This window comes from Rhizomucor pusillus (assembly GCF_041956525.1).
Source record: "Rhizomucor pusillus strain CBS 183.67 unplaced genomic scaffold VTP01scaffold_18, whole genome shotgun sequence".
Classification (NCBI taxonomy): Eukaryota; Fungi; Mucoromycota; class Mucoromycetes; order Mucorales; family Lichtheimiaceae; genus Rhizomucor; species Rhizomucor pusillus.
The window spans coordinates 315,375-328,235 of record NW_027192160.1 but is presented as its reverse complement, the minus strand read 5'-3'; the positions used below and the strand labels follow the sequence as shown (position 1 = coordinate 328,235).

Below are 12,861 nucleotides of genomic sequence, written 5' to 3'. Positions count from 1 at the left end.
AAGACGACGACAGACAGCGCAGGGCAGGAGAGAAAAAAAAAGAAGAAATATTGAGAGAGAGAGAGATTGATGTGAGTAGTGGAGAGGTGTATTAGTTAGTTTGTGTAAAAGTAAAAGAGTTCATCCTTGTCGAATTGTGAAAAGTCCATGGCCATGGGATGGTGATGATATGTGGGCGCTGTCATGGTAACAGCTGAGGTATCATGTGGAGGAAACATGGGCGCCTCAGGGGTGCCAGGTGCGGAATCAGATATGATGGAAGAACCACTCATCACGAGTTGTTGGTCCGAGAACCAATCGTCCTGTGTCTGGCGATAGCTGCTGGTAGCGAATCGAAGCGGGTCTTCTTCGAACAGAGGATACAACAAATTGAGGATATCAAATTGTTCTGCGAGTTGCTTGGCTCGATAAAATGTGATCCTAGGAAGAGACAATGATGGCAATAAGGTTTAAGGGTGAGCCGTTGCTGGTGCTGCTAAGTCTTGAGATGGGGATCTAATTACGTACCATACGCCCTTTAGATGCATCGCGCCAACCTTGACTACTACACGGGTCTTTTCGTTCTTTAGGATGCCGTCGCGTTTGCCCCGAGAGATGCCAGCTACGTTGAGCAGCTTTGTGCCATTGATCATGTCGTTATCTATAAACAGCAATCACGACTCAGTTTTGGTCTGTACTAAAATTTTCCTTTTCCTTTTCCAATGCTTTACCGTTTCGTCTGGAGACGCAGATACCGCGTGCATCGACTTGGAAGCAGAGTGTGTTTTGATCTTCCCAGATAGAAGTAGTCAATTTGGGTTGGGTGTGGGCGTAAGTAGGCGGTGGAGGTGGCGGCGGTTGCCAAGGAGCTGCTGCTGGAGCTGCACCAAAGTACGGATGATGATACTGAGGCGGCGGCGGAGGCTGGTGTTGCGGCGGCGGAACAGAATGGTAGTATGCGCCGTGTTGAGAGTGATCTGGCATTGACATATCCATGGAAAAGGTTGGTAATAAAAAGGGCAGTGCAAGAAGCGAGTAAAGAAGAAGAAAGGGAAAGGAAAAGGGAAAAACAGAAAAAGGTTTGGTTTTATGGGATTGACAAGCCAAGAGGAAAATGGCCCAAAAATAGTGGCTCTCCGCGTAAACATAGTTACTGTTTGAATAAACAAGGCTGCAATACATTGGCAATTAGGGTTAAATCGGGTTTCATGACAAGGGCCCTTTTGGCTCGGTAGTGTGCAACCTTGGCTGGCTCACACTCTTTCTCTCTTTCGGGTCATCGACGTAAGCGCTCCCAAGACAACTGATGATCGGCACCAACGGATTTAATGACCATAATGGCAAGTGCGCCTCATTCCGTTTCAAACACCGTTTCCCAGTCGCCAAGGTTACTCGTCGTATCCACGCACAGACGGTTCCTCAGCCTTCCCATTTTATTATCACACTTTATTCTGATTTCGTATATCTCGATCCTGGAAGAGTACCGGTGCAACGTAGCCTACCAGTAGCATCTAGTGCGGGGTGGGAGAAAATTACATCAACGAAACTCACAATGGATCTGGGAGTACAAAGATGGCACAGTCTTGGATGAAACGCCACACGACCCACTTAGGATTTTTTCTCTCGGCTCTCTGTACTTTTTTTTTCCCTTGTCCACTTGGCGGCGGGCTTCTTCCTGGAGGGGTAAGTTACTCCTTTACCCCCTTTCTCCCGTTGAAATTACAACCCTGTCTCCACGCCTACGAAAGGAAAAGCTGTTCCCAGGCGATGTGGTAGAAATCATTTTATACTATAGGCATATACAGCCTAATGTCTGCAGCTGCACAAGCCGGCATATGGCTGCAGCGCAGGACTCTACAGCTAGAACGGAGTCACGATACCCTTGAGCATGTCAACTGGGCCATATGACTCTAAACCTTTTTCCTTACACAATAAGTCGCGACTTGCTGCTGCTCCGTGTCAATCCCGTTTCGTGGAACAAGCTGTCTCGTCCGCAATGGGACAAGCGCGCTTCTGCAACTTGATGAAAAATGCAGAGGGTGACATTAGCCGTAGAATTCGGTCGCAGTAATCGCTAGCAAAGTTGAGAAGGATGATGTGCCTTGCGCATATACATTGAGTAAGTGATACGATGTTTTGTTGTGCCTGTGCTACGAAAGACGCGTATCACCTTTTGTTACGCTTTCCTTGTGCCTTTCCTTTTCCTTCCGCCTTCAAACTAACTATTCCCTTCTCCCCGCCCCAAATTGAGCCGGAAGCAGATCCCCAAACTCTGGTGCTGAGCTTGTCTGTCTTGGTCTTCATGTTTGTTTTGGTTAAATGAAAAATTACAGTCATTCGCTCTGGTTAGCTGCCAAGCGTTTGAAACTATAGAGCCATGAGAACTCAGCCGTCAAGATTGTAACCAAAAAGGAACATGTGGAAAATGAAAAGTGTATACTCCGTCCATCCTTTGCGGTCGGGTGACAGGATTAGAGTTCGACTTTTAGAAAGACGGACGTGATGGTGATGATGATGAAGGCAAGAGGAGATTGCGCTATCATTTGGTCACGCGGATGCAAGTGGATTGGATTCTTGTTTGTTGATGATGATAACATGGGAGACACTTGTATATTTTTGCGTATCATTACTGTTTGTTGTTATTTTGTTGCTGCTGCTGCTGCTGCCGCTGTCGTCGTCGCTGTCCTCGCAGCACTCCGCGGCTTTCAAGCCTAGCGCAGTGAAGATCGCGAAAGTAAACAAAAGAGCACTTATCATCGTCAATGCATCCTTGGTTCCGTGGACCTGGAAGATTGGAGATCAGCCAAGAAAGCTCTCTCTTCGGTGTTCGTGATGGTGAAACAACCCCGTCCCTCCCGCAACCCCTGGCTGAGCGCAAACTGAGGCAGGGACTTGCTGTTCAAACGACCGTTTGTTGTCCGAAACACAAGGCCCCTCCTCCTCATCCTCCTCCTCCTCTCCGCTCCTCCTCATTCGAAACCCCCTCCCCCCGCCTTGACTGTGATAATAATCAGCTGCTGCTGAATTGATAAGGTTCTTTGCTGGGTGGCTGGCGTATGGCACTCGCGCAGAATCAGAAAGAACGAAAACATCTCCTCAGAGATCCTCGACTTGCAGGGCCCCCAACCAGGTCTTGGGATCGATAGCGACTAGTTTTGGTTTGCAACATGTCGCGCGACAATCGATGTCTGATTGGCGTAAACAATTGACAAATGCTGCTTCCGCGGGAAAAACCGCTTGCTACTGCCTGACACTCGCTTGTTTGGGTCCCACAACATATCATGCTTTACAGTAAATCACATATTCGCAAGTCTTTAGATGTCAGCCACACCAAGCCAAGAAAACTGTCAGCAGCGAAGATAGCAACGTTTGCTCACTTAGCCGTATATCCGCCTGCAGAACATTTCGACCTTGCTAATTACATACCTCTCTGCGACGGTCGAACAGATAATTACGCAAAGTTGCAGGTTGATGATGTGAGCTTTCCGCTACCTAGCAAGCATGTTGGATTCTTCACTGCCATACCCGATCAATTCAGAAGCTGTACATGTGTCAAATGATGGATGATTGCTCTCAGGAAGTCCATTTAATAGATACGTTTGCTCGGAACAAGCGACATTCATGCATTCTGTTTACTGCCAATCTAAAGTTTTGGAATCAAACACATGTATTAACTTAAATAAACTGGTGTATAAACTTTATGCATTTCGCTTAATCACAAAACAATTGAAAGCTGGATATATTTCTTAGCAGACTTGGACAATATATCATCACTACGTTATTGATTTAAGCTGTGTGGCACTTGAATACCTCAATGATGCTAATATGTCATCTTCCGCTGAAGACGTATTGTCGGCGAATAGTGCGTATAAAACACTGATGCTGCTACGAACTCCAGGAATTTAGCTGCAGTTGTTCGAGAAGCCTAAAGATTTAATTATCCTATTGCTAAAATGTAGGGACGATTTCGACTAAACCGATTGAGTTCAGCAAGGATATTAACGGCACAGCAATGGCTCTGATGCGTTTTTTACTCGATATAGAAAAATTTGAAGGGTCGTTAAGAATTGCGAAGAACGTCGGTCCCATCCGCGTTGCCATTCACGGAGATGCCGCCGCAGCAACTCCCCTTATCAGACACATACAATAGAAGCTTGCATTAAAATAGTCAAGCAAGAGATAGTAATAAAAGCAACCTTGAAACATTCGCGTGAGCAACAGCGTTGCGGTAAGGTTTATCTCGCGGCGGCTGAAATGCTGGATGAGGAGGAAGAGGACAACTGCTGTGCTCCCACGTTGTCCAACATGCTGTCTACTGCGTATCAGATACCACCGTCACCAAGCTTGAGATCCCTGATTGGGTGTCAAGGGTTAGGCTGATGCAACGTAGGACAATCATGCTGCAGCAATCATGCTGCAAACGACAGCTTGATGCATATGTGTACCTTCCATTTTATGGAGCAAAATCCGCGCAGAGATGAACCTCCTCCAACCAGCACTGCAAATTACTACGTTACAAGATCATCTCAATAAAGATAGTTGCAACGTTCCAGCCCAACTGACAACGAATGCAACCAATTCCCAGACTACAATGCGTTTGATAACAATGATAGCAAACTTGTTTGGGAGACGAAAAATATGCTCCAATTGTACCTACCGATTGCTATGTATATGCATTTTCACTCTTTTTTTCAGTTTAGACTACCGGCGACGTAAAGCCAGAAACAACAATGACACCACGCAGAAAAGAAAGTAGGATCTTTAAGCAGGAGCAAGATAGCAAAGAAACCAGAGCATTTGTAAAGAAGAAGACGTACGAGATATATACATGTTATCAAGCAAGTGCAAGGATGAATTTCGGCCGATAAAAATGTGGAGTTTACGATTGTACACACGAGCAGCGTGGAAAATAAGTGACCTATGTGCTGATTGTCAAGTAATTCAATGATGTATATGTATGCGAAATAGTCGGTATTAACCGTGAATATGTTGTTTTCGTAACTTTCAATATCGGTATTCTACCCGAGCGTGTTGTGGAGGTAATGCAAATGTTTGTGAGATGAATAGCCGAGCACGGCGTATGAGTGTGCGATGACGCGACGCGCAGCAGAGGCCACCAGAGCATAGCGAATAGATAGAACCAAAGCTAGTCCAGAATATAGAGGATTATCAATGTTAAATCAAATCATAGAACAATCGGATATCAAGTTTTTCATGTAATATAATTCTTGGGAGAACTGTCAAGAATTGAATTTGTGAAGGAGACATAGGCGATCGATTATCAATTTATTTCTAAAAAAAGGATGTCCTTTTGGCAATATCTGTATGCAGATAGTACTGAAGACGCCCATCAAAGTAAATGGGGTTTCATTGGTCTCTTGCAATCAAACGAAAAACTTTTTGTGACAGATTAAATAGTTGTTGGTTATCGAGTCTCGATGTAGATTGAGGCCTATTTCCGTATTTCACATCGCGGTGATCGAATGTTAGTATTTGCTAGGTAATTTGGCATCGAGAATGAAAACCTACCATATCGTGCAGCTTGACGGGTGAATAAAGCTAAGTGTTCACGGCACCTTTCTCCAAAGATTGTCGAGCACCGCGCGAATACGACAAATCTGCTTCAACCAGCATGACAGGTGGCCGTAAGAAGATGTGATGATTCCACCATGATTGCCAGCATGACAGATGACAAACGATGTGCTGTGCAAGAAAACCAAGGAGTTGAGAGCGTTTTGGGAGGAGAACAGCATGCCAAGAGTCCATGAATGTTTGAAAACACTTTTTCTGCTATCCAGAATGATCGGTGATAAATAACATGCAACGTAGAGACAAGGAGTTGCAACGAAAGCTGATGTGTACTATGAATCCGGAGGTTGCTCAGCACAGCGTGAATACAACAGTTGTTCTCCAGTCAGCGCGACGGGTGACCACAAGAAAAACTGTCGATTCCGCACTTTCGTCAGCGAGACAGGTGACTACAGCGGTACGGTGCAAAGTAACCGAGAAGGCCGGGGGTTAAGTTTCTTGAAAGTAGCGACGAAATCCAACGTCCTCGTACGCTGCGTGAATATCACGATTCTTCTGCAGCCAGTGCGACGAGTGACCACAACAAGATGTGACGATTCCTCTGCAGTCAGCGTGATGGGTGACAAACAGTGTGCGATGTAGAGTAACGTGGAACTTGCGGGAAAAGGTCGAGTATACGTGACAGAAGACAGTTGTTTCAAAGCTTGTCAGTGAACATCTTGAGATGGAAGCAATTGAATTCGAGTTCGCTTGGCATTTGCATTGCCGTCGTTCAAATCGTTGTTACAGCATTGTGTAAAGCTGAGTGGAAGAAAGTGGTGGATAATTTTCGTGGTCTGGGGGGTATTTGTGAGTTCAACGTCGTCAGCGGCTGCCGGAGTTCCTGCCGCTTTATACGAACGATCAGAAGCGAAGATTACTTGTGCACTTGATCTTGGAGACATGGAGGTGACAGTTGAAGAAATACCAGCACATACTGCAAAGATGGACATGTGCGTGCTCTGGTAGCGAAGGATTAAAACAGAACTCTTCACCCCTTTTCATCTCTAAGCAAATTAGCGGATCATTAACAGCCTTTACTGCTGTATCCAACACTTCATTTCATTATGAAAGTGGTAACGCAGAAGTGTTAATAACCCAGTATCTTCATCTTGACAACCCAATCAAACATTACACAATGGTTTACCGCTCTGATAGTGACAAATAAGCTGGGGAGCACGCTCGTATGTTACTGGCTAGCGGATTCCATCAGGTAAGCATAAATGCTGACAGCTAAGCTAAGGATTCTCTAATATATAGGATGAAAAGTGAACAAATATCTTGACTTGAGTCCTGCCGATTTATTGTGTCCCCTTTTTATATGCAAAGTTTGAGCGCGTTCTCTAGAAAACTAGTTCTCACATATTATGAAGCTTTACAACGACAATGATAACAATGCCCATGTACAGCGGGGAAGAGCAGGTAAACTTACGGTGCTTCCTGAGTTCTCAACTACCTATTATGCCAGTGGTGATGGAGGAAAAGCGCACAAATTCTATAAACGTGGCATGGAGCAGGCCGGTACAGACAGCAAGTGCATTTGGCACACAGTCACACGCATCAAGAAGTTCGAGCAGAGGTGAAACCAAGCTGTACGCCTCTCCCGCAGTCCCATCTTTCGGATGAGCTTACATGGCAAACTAAATATCATACAGTCTTTGGACTATTTGCTCTTTTGCCATTATGTATATAATTACTTCCTCGATGGAAGCATGATCGTCTTGATCAGCAGGACTACTTTCCAAATAGTAAGTGTTCATTTGATGTAGTTCGAGGTACACTCTTTATTAACACACAGTCTCTATCTCTTCCTTCTGACAATATTCTTCGCTTGTTTTATCAGCATCAAATCGCATCGGTATCGACTACGAGTTCAATACGAGCATTGGTCGGTTTCGTAACAGCATTGCTTGGAATTTGTATATTGTTACATGCGATTGCTGAGCCGGGAGCTCCAGGAATTCTTATCGATTTCATCGGTAACCGTACGTCTTTTGGATGGGAAAGGTCAAGCTGGGAATACGAAAGATGAACTGAGAGATATGCAAACGTTTAGAAGAAAAGCCGGGTCGGTTACGGATTATCTTTCTAGACTTGATCATTTACGTCCTCCAAGTGACGAGAATCCTTATAGCATCCAGCCTATCATCACAAATATTACTAGACAGTGCACAAATTTTGACGAGTTTGCTCATGCCCACATCCATTGCTTCGGCTTTCAATGCAAGTCCTGCTCCTCCCTCCTCCTCCTCCTCTTCCCCCTCCCCTTCTTCCACTCCCGATCGCAATCGAGACGACCACAGTGATAACAGTTCTGAACAGCAGCGTGGTGGTGGAGAAAACGACGTGTTTTATCAAAACGATCTAGCTGCAGATCTCAGATTCCGGCAAACATTGAATCAGATCCTGCGACCGAACGATGAGTCACCTGTCGATCGATTACCAGTCTAATTGTTGTACATAGATCTTATGCCTTCCACCCATTTTATATACCAACAATCTCGATTACAATACAATGTATAAACAGCTACGAAAATTTCTGATTTATGATAATATTGAGAACTTTTTAATAATGATGTAAAAAACGATAAAGTGGAAATCAGAAACGAAGGAAGAATGGCAAAAGAAAAGTTCGGTGAGAGAGGATATATCAGAACAGACTATATACAATTAGATGCGTATTGGATGGAAACGGTTGGATTGGAGAAATGAAGATCGAAGGATTAGTAGAAGTAAGAATAACTAGGGAGGAGCGTAACAATGATAATGTGATGGAATGATAGGAATAAAATGCTGGATCTTTTAGTTCTCGACAGTGAGCAATGCAGAGATGGAGGCAACGACCTTTTCGGGGAAACGACGTCGAGACATGCGATCCAGTATTTCCTTGGCCTTGCTTGCCATGCTGTTGTCAAGATAGACTCGAATCATGGCTTCAAAAGTGCTTGGTTCGCGGACAGTGGTGCCGGAAGAGTGACCAATCTTGTCATCAGACATTTGTTCAAAGAGTGCTTCAGCCTTGCCAACAAGTCCCTTTTTGCCATAGCCACGGATGAACAGGTTCTCAATGTAGGGCGAGCTGCTCTTGGAGATCTTGCGAAGCATTTCTTGATAGAGTTCTTCAGCATCTTCGAGACGATCGTTGCTGATCAAGGTATCGAGCATAGCCTGGTAAAGAGGTTCTTGATCGTGGTGAGGTGCCCAAGTACGTTGCTTCTTCATGGCTTGCTTGAAGACACGCTCAGCGTTGTTGATATCATCCTGGACTGTTCCATAAGAGTAGACTAAAGTAGCATAGTGGGTAGGCTGAGGCTTGATGTTGTCCTTGCGTTCCATGTCACGGAGCACACGCTGGGCGGAAGCCATATCGTAAGGAGCGATCATGCAGTAAGCCTCCATCAAGAGCTTGTAAGTGTGAGCAGACGGTGCAACGTTGTAGTTGCGAAGTTCGTTAAAGTACTTTAAAGCACGAGGGCGGTCGGGTTTTTGGCGAACGTAGAATTGGATCATGGTGTTGAAGGGGGCGATGCGGGGTGCGCACGAACGGAGCATCTGATCAAAGAAGCGGCAAGCGTGAGTTTCGGAACCAGCACGAACGCAGGCAGAGATGATAGCAGAATAGGTGATAGTGTTGGGAACCAGGCGAAAGAGGCGCTGCATTTCGTCAAAGAGGCAAAGAGCTTGTTCCAGCTTACGAGCCTTGGCCAGCTTGGAGATGACGACGTTGTAAAAGAAAGTGGTGGGCTTTACGTGGTGGCGTTTGGCTTCATCGTAGATAATAAGAGCATCGGTAGCTTCATCGGTTGATTGAGCTGCACCTACAAGAAGGCTTGCGTAGCCATTGCCGTCGGGATATTGGCCCATTGCCTTGATCTTGTCGTAATAAACCTTTGCTTCGACCATATCGCCTTGCTGGGCGTATCCAATGAGCATACTGTTGGTCACCATAAAGATTGCCTTGTCGGCAGCGCGATAAGCAGAGCTGTGGTCTCGGTATGTGTTCATGCAGAGGTTGTACATTTTGAGAGCTTGAGCGAGATATCCTTGCTTGCCAGTGTAAGCAATAGCATCGCGCATGGACTCAGGGTGAGGCACAGTATATTCCTGGTTGATGATATCGTTTTCGAGCATGCGGAGAGCTTCGTCGTACTTGCTCTCGAGCACGAGAGCCAGCATAGCTTTAGAGGCCTTGTCGGCGACAGTGGGACCAACTTTAGTGTGTGCCTTGGCAATATCCCGAACGCGATGCACCAGGGAGGTTTGTCTGACAAGTCGTGAAAGTCGGCGGAGGACACCGGCATCAATTTCCTGGAGACAACGTTCGGCAACTGCAGCGTCGAATATTTCGAGTGCTTGGCGAGCAGCGTCATCGTTGGGACGGTTGCTGCCGCAGAGAGACTGGATGAGGAGAGAGTACATGTAGCTGTTGCAAGGAATATTGTCGCGGCGCATGTCAGAATAGACTGGCGGAGACGTAAATAGAAATTAGTGCCAGCCCTTGCGATTATTATTATTATCAGATCTCAGAAATTCCTACCATTTAGCATGTGCGACGTATCGTGATGGACGGCCAAAGTATCAAGAATGTACTGGTAAGTGGCTACTGAGAGCGGGGCAGCTTCTCGCCGAACAGAGCGGTAAGCTCGCATGAGATCATCAACGTTTTCTTTGGCAGCAGTAATGCGAGCATCGATCAAGTCATCGTCGGTTGATAGGTCCGAGTGGCAAGCTCTAGGCGAGGCGGGCGGGGTTGGTAGCATGTCAATGGGAGGAATTGTGTCGTTGCTGCGCTGATCGGGTGAAGATGATACGGAAAGTGCTGGCGAGAAGGACATAATCTTCAAAGAGGGCGAGAGGGGGAGACAATTAGTGTTGATGAAAGGAGGCAGAAATACCCTTGACCTCCCATCTTCTTATATTTAAGAACGCGAGCTCCATATCTGATGGTCTTCATCGACCATATTATCTGATGATTCATCAACCGACAGCCGACTGATTTCCCCAGAATTTGTCCGGCTGAGACGGTCAGCTTATCCTTAGTGCCTCGAGATCTGATAGCGCCCTAATTTTGCTTGCAGACGCCAAAAATTCTTATATCGAGTATGTGCGTGTTTTGACTTTGAAACCACAATGCATCTGATCACACATTCCACTAAGGGATTGTTTGTGTAACCATCACCAATCGATCTGATAACATTGACTTGGACAAGGCTATCACACCATCTTTCCTTTGATCAAACTATTTCCACGCCCACTTTCTCTTTATCTCCATCTGATAGATGTCCCAATCAATATTAGATGTTTGTATAGAAAAACAAAGCAATCATGGGCGTTTACAAACAATGCAAATATTTTTTTCAGAAAGTCAAAATAAACAAGAATGTCGTCTTAATGTCCATCTAAGTGCGTAAAGTTTGCACTATAGGAACACGCTAATGTGGTTATCGTCACCGTGACGCTAACAGCAGAGTGAAGTTCAAGCCAAGAGAGGGAAAAACAAATGAAACACAGCAAAGAATGCTATGATCGCTAGATCTCGAGGATCAAATAATCAACCATTATCTCTTCGCCTATTAGGGAATTAAAAGTTACAAACACTCTTCTCTGAAATTTTTCTTCTTGAAAAATTCATGTCAGGGTGTTTCCATGGACATAGACTATCCTTGTTCCTTTGATCGCTTACTGTCGTCTGTCTGCGAGGTACCAACATGTCAAAGATAGCATATCATCAGACCATGTGAATATCAAGATTTCCAAAGTTTGTTTCATGCAGCATGGGATACATGTAATCTGCAGGGCTCCAATGAAGAAAATCCAGCTTGTCTCCCCATGCTGAGTTTTGACATCGCCTCAGATTGGGTCGTTGCCTTAAGCTGCCATCGATTGATTCAATCATACCTATTATCATTATCTTAATCACAACATCAACCGTTGCAGCCTGCGCCGGATTTTTATGTTCGAGAGATAATCGATGAATGCTACTCTTCACGAACCATGATCGCTAGGTCTTGTAATAAGAATGCAAAGCGGATGATACGGCAATTCTTGTAGCGACGAGTAAATGCTTTCAAGCACTCGGCGTCGGTGACAGATGCCAGTAATGCGTAGCACATTTCATCTCTGCGTGGTGGAGCAAGATCGCCGGTGACACAAGGCCTAGATTTTGATCGAATACAATCTTATGTCAAGCTGATTCTGGAAAGACTCTCATTCTCTTCACCGCCATTTCTGTATGGACGGCTTGATAGCATCCTTACTGTAGATTCCTGATCGTAATCTTTGTTGCTTATATTTGCGAACTAGGAGGGTTTTAAATCTTGAAATACATCTCGATTTATCTTGCAACTGCACTTAAACTATGTAACAGGTGTTAACTGTAACCTGTAGATTGACAATTAAATATACATATATAGCTCACTACATTAATATCTTCACAGAAATCGTGTTATGACAGTGTATAAAGGAATTGCGTGTGTAGTAGGTAAAGCTTTAGCGCTTTGATTCCAAATATGTGCTGTGATGGAAACGTCTTGTGCAATTATAAAGATTGTAAAACGTAAGTCTGGCAATTAGCATTTCTGTTTCCCGTCGATGATTCTAAGAAGCTAGCCGGACTGCTTGCCAGTCCCAATAATAAGGAACAATCAAAGATTCCAGAAGATGATTATGGATACTTTCAACGGTTCTATCGTTGTACTTGGTTTGTAGTTGTCGCTCTGAAGTCGGTTCGCTGTAATTTTATGATTGGGAATTCCCCCACCATTATCTGCTCATTATCAAGGTGTTTGTGGTGCTTGATTAGTAGCACTAATAGTCGAAAGGGGCAGATGCAGATGTGAGGCTCCTGTCTATCGCGTTCGAAAGTAAGTAGGATAAGAAGCTTAACTTCGATCATACTATGTCTGGATCGTTATTAATCCCCAGTGTCTTTCTGTGACAGACTACATACCGGATTGGTGAGCGATCCACTGTTGTCAACTATGACAGGAACCTTCTGGCAGCTTTGTCGCGATGAGCACTAAGAGCAGAGCATTTCTTCCTCGCCATAAGTAGACTTATTTCCTATCGATGTTCACTATTCGCTTGCAAATATCTGTGTAAGAGCGGGTTTTTTACAATTTATCACAGATATGATCGAGCTTAACGTCCTTAAAGAAAAGGTAGTGCAATTATGCATGCAAGAGATCTACATTCCAAACTCGGTTGACCGTCCGAGACATTATGCATCCCGCGGCAGCAAAAAATGTTTTGATATGGTAAATGATACATAGGAGATAGTGTATGAAACGGTATTTTGACATAAATCGGAAAAGA

General features: G+C 44.8%; 5 protein-coding genes across 5 annotated transcripts; 2 read left to right on the top strand and 3 right to left on the bottom strand.

Annotated features, from left to right (window-relative positions):
• Window positions 1-95: 95 nt before the first annotated feature.
• Window positions 96-975, bottom strand: VTP01DRAFT_3788 (uncharacterized protein; the record flags this gene model as incomplete). Its single annotated transcript, XM_069382397.1, has 3 exons — window positions 96-420; window positions 508-640; window positions 711-975. The coding sequence occupies 3 exons, from the start codon at window positions 973-975 to the stop codon at window positions 96-98; spliced, it is 723 nt and encodes a 240-aa protein (XP_069236114.1).
• A 963-nt stretch (window positions 976-1,938) lies between these two features.
• VTP01DRAFT_3787 (uncharacterized protein) lies at window positions 1,939-2,283 on the bottom strand (the record flags this gene model as incomplete). Its single annotated transcript, XM_069382396.1, has 2 exons — window positions 1,939-2,080; window positions 2,150-2,283. The coding sequence occupies 2 exons, from the start codon at window positions 2,281-2,283 to the stop codon at window positions 1,939-1,941; spliced, it is 276 nt and encodes a 91-aa protein (XP_069236113.1).
• A 3,384-nt stretch (window positions 2,284-5,667) lies between these two features.
• On the top strand, window positions 5,668-6,150 carry VTP01DRAFT_3786 (uncharacterized protein; the record flags this gene model as incomplete). The annotated part of the gene is made up of 2 exons (XM_069382395.1): window positions 5,668-5,739; window positions 5,809-6,150. The coding sequence occupies 2 exons, from the start codon at window positions 5,668-5,670 to the stop codon at window positions 6,148-6,150; spliced, it is 414 nt and encodes a 137-aa protein (XP_069236112.1).
• Window positions 6,151-7,259: 1,109 nt separating this feature from the next.
• On the top strand, window positions 7,260-7,998 carry VTP01DRAFT_3785 (uncharacterized protein; the record flags this gene model as incomplete). Its single annotated transcript, XM_069382394.1, has 3 exons — window positions 7,260-7,295; window positions 7,391-7,532; window positions 7,604-7,998. 3 exons carry the CDS (start codon window positions 7,260-7,262, stop codon window positions 7,996-7,998), a joined length of 573 nt encoding a protein of 190 aa, XP_069236111.1.
• A 351-nt stretch (window positions 7,999-8,349) lies between these two features.
• Window positions 8,350-10,382, bottom strand: VTP01DRAFT_3784 (uncharacterized protein; the record flags this gene model as incomplete). The annotated part of the gene is made up of 2 exons (XM_069382393.1): window positions 8,350-10,010; window positions 10,085-10,382. The coding sequence occupies 2 exons, from the start codon at window positions 10,380-10,382 to the stop codon at window positions 8,350-8,352; spliced, it is 1,959 nt and encodes a 652-aa protein (XP_069236110.1).
• Between the last annotated feature and the right edge of the window lie 2,479 nt (window positions 10,383-12,861).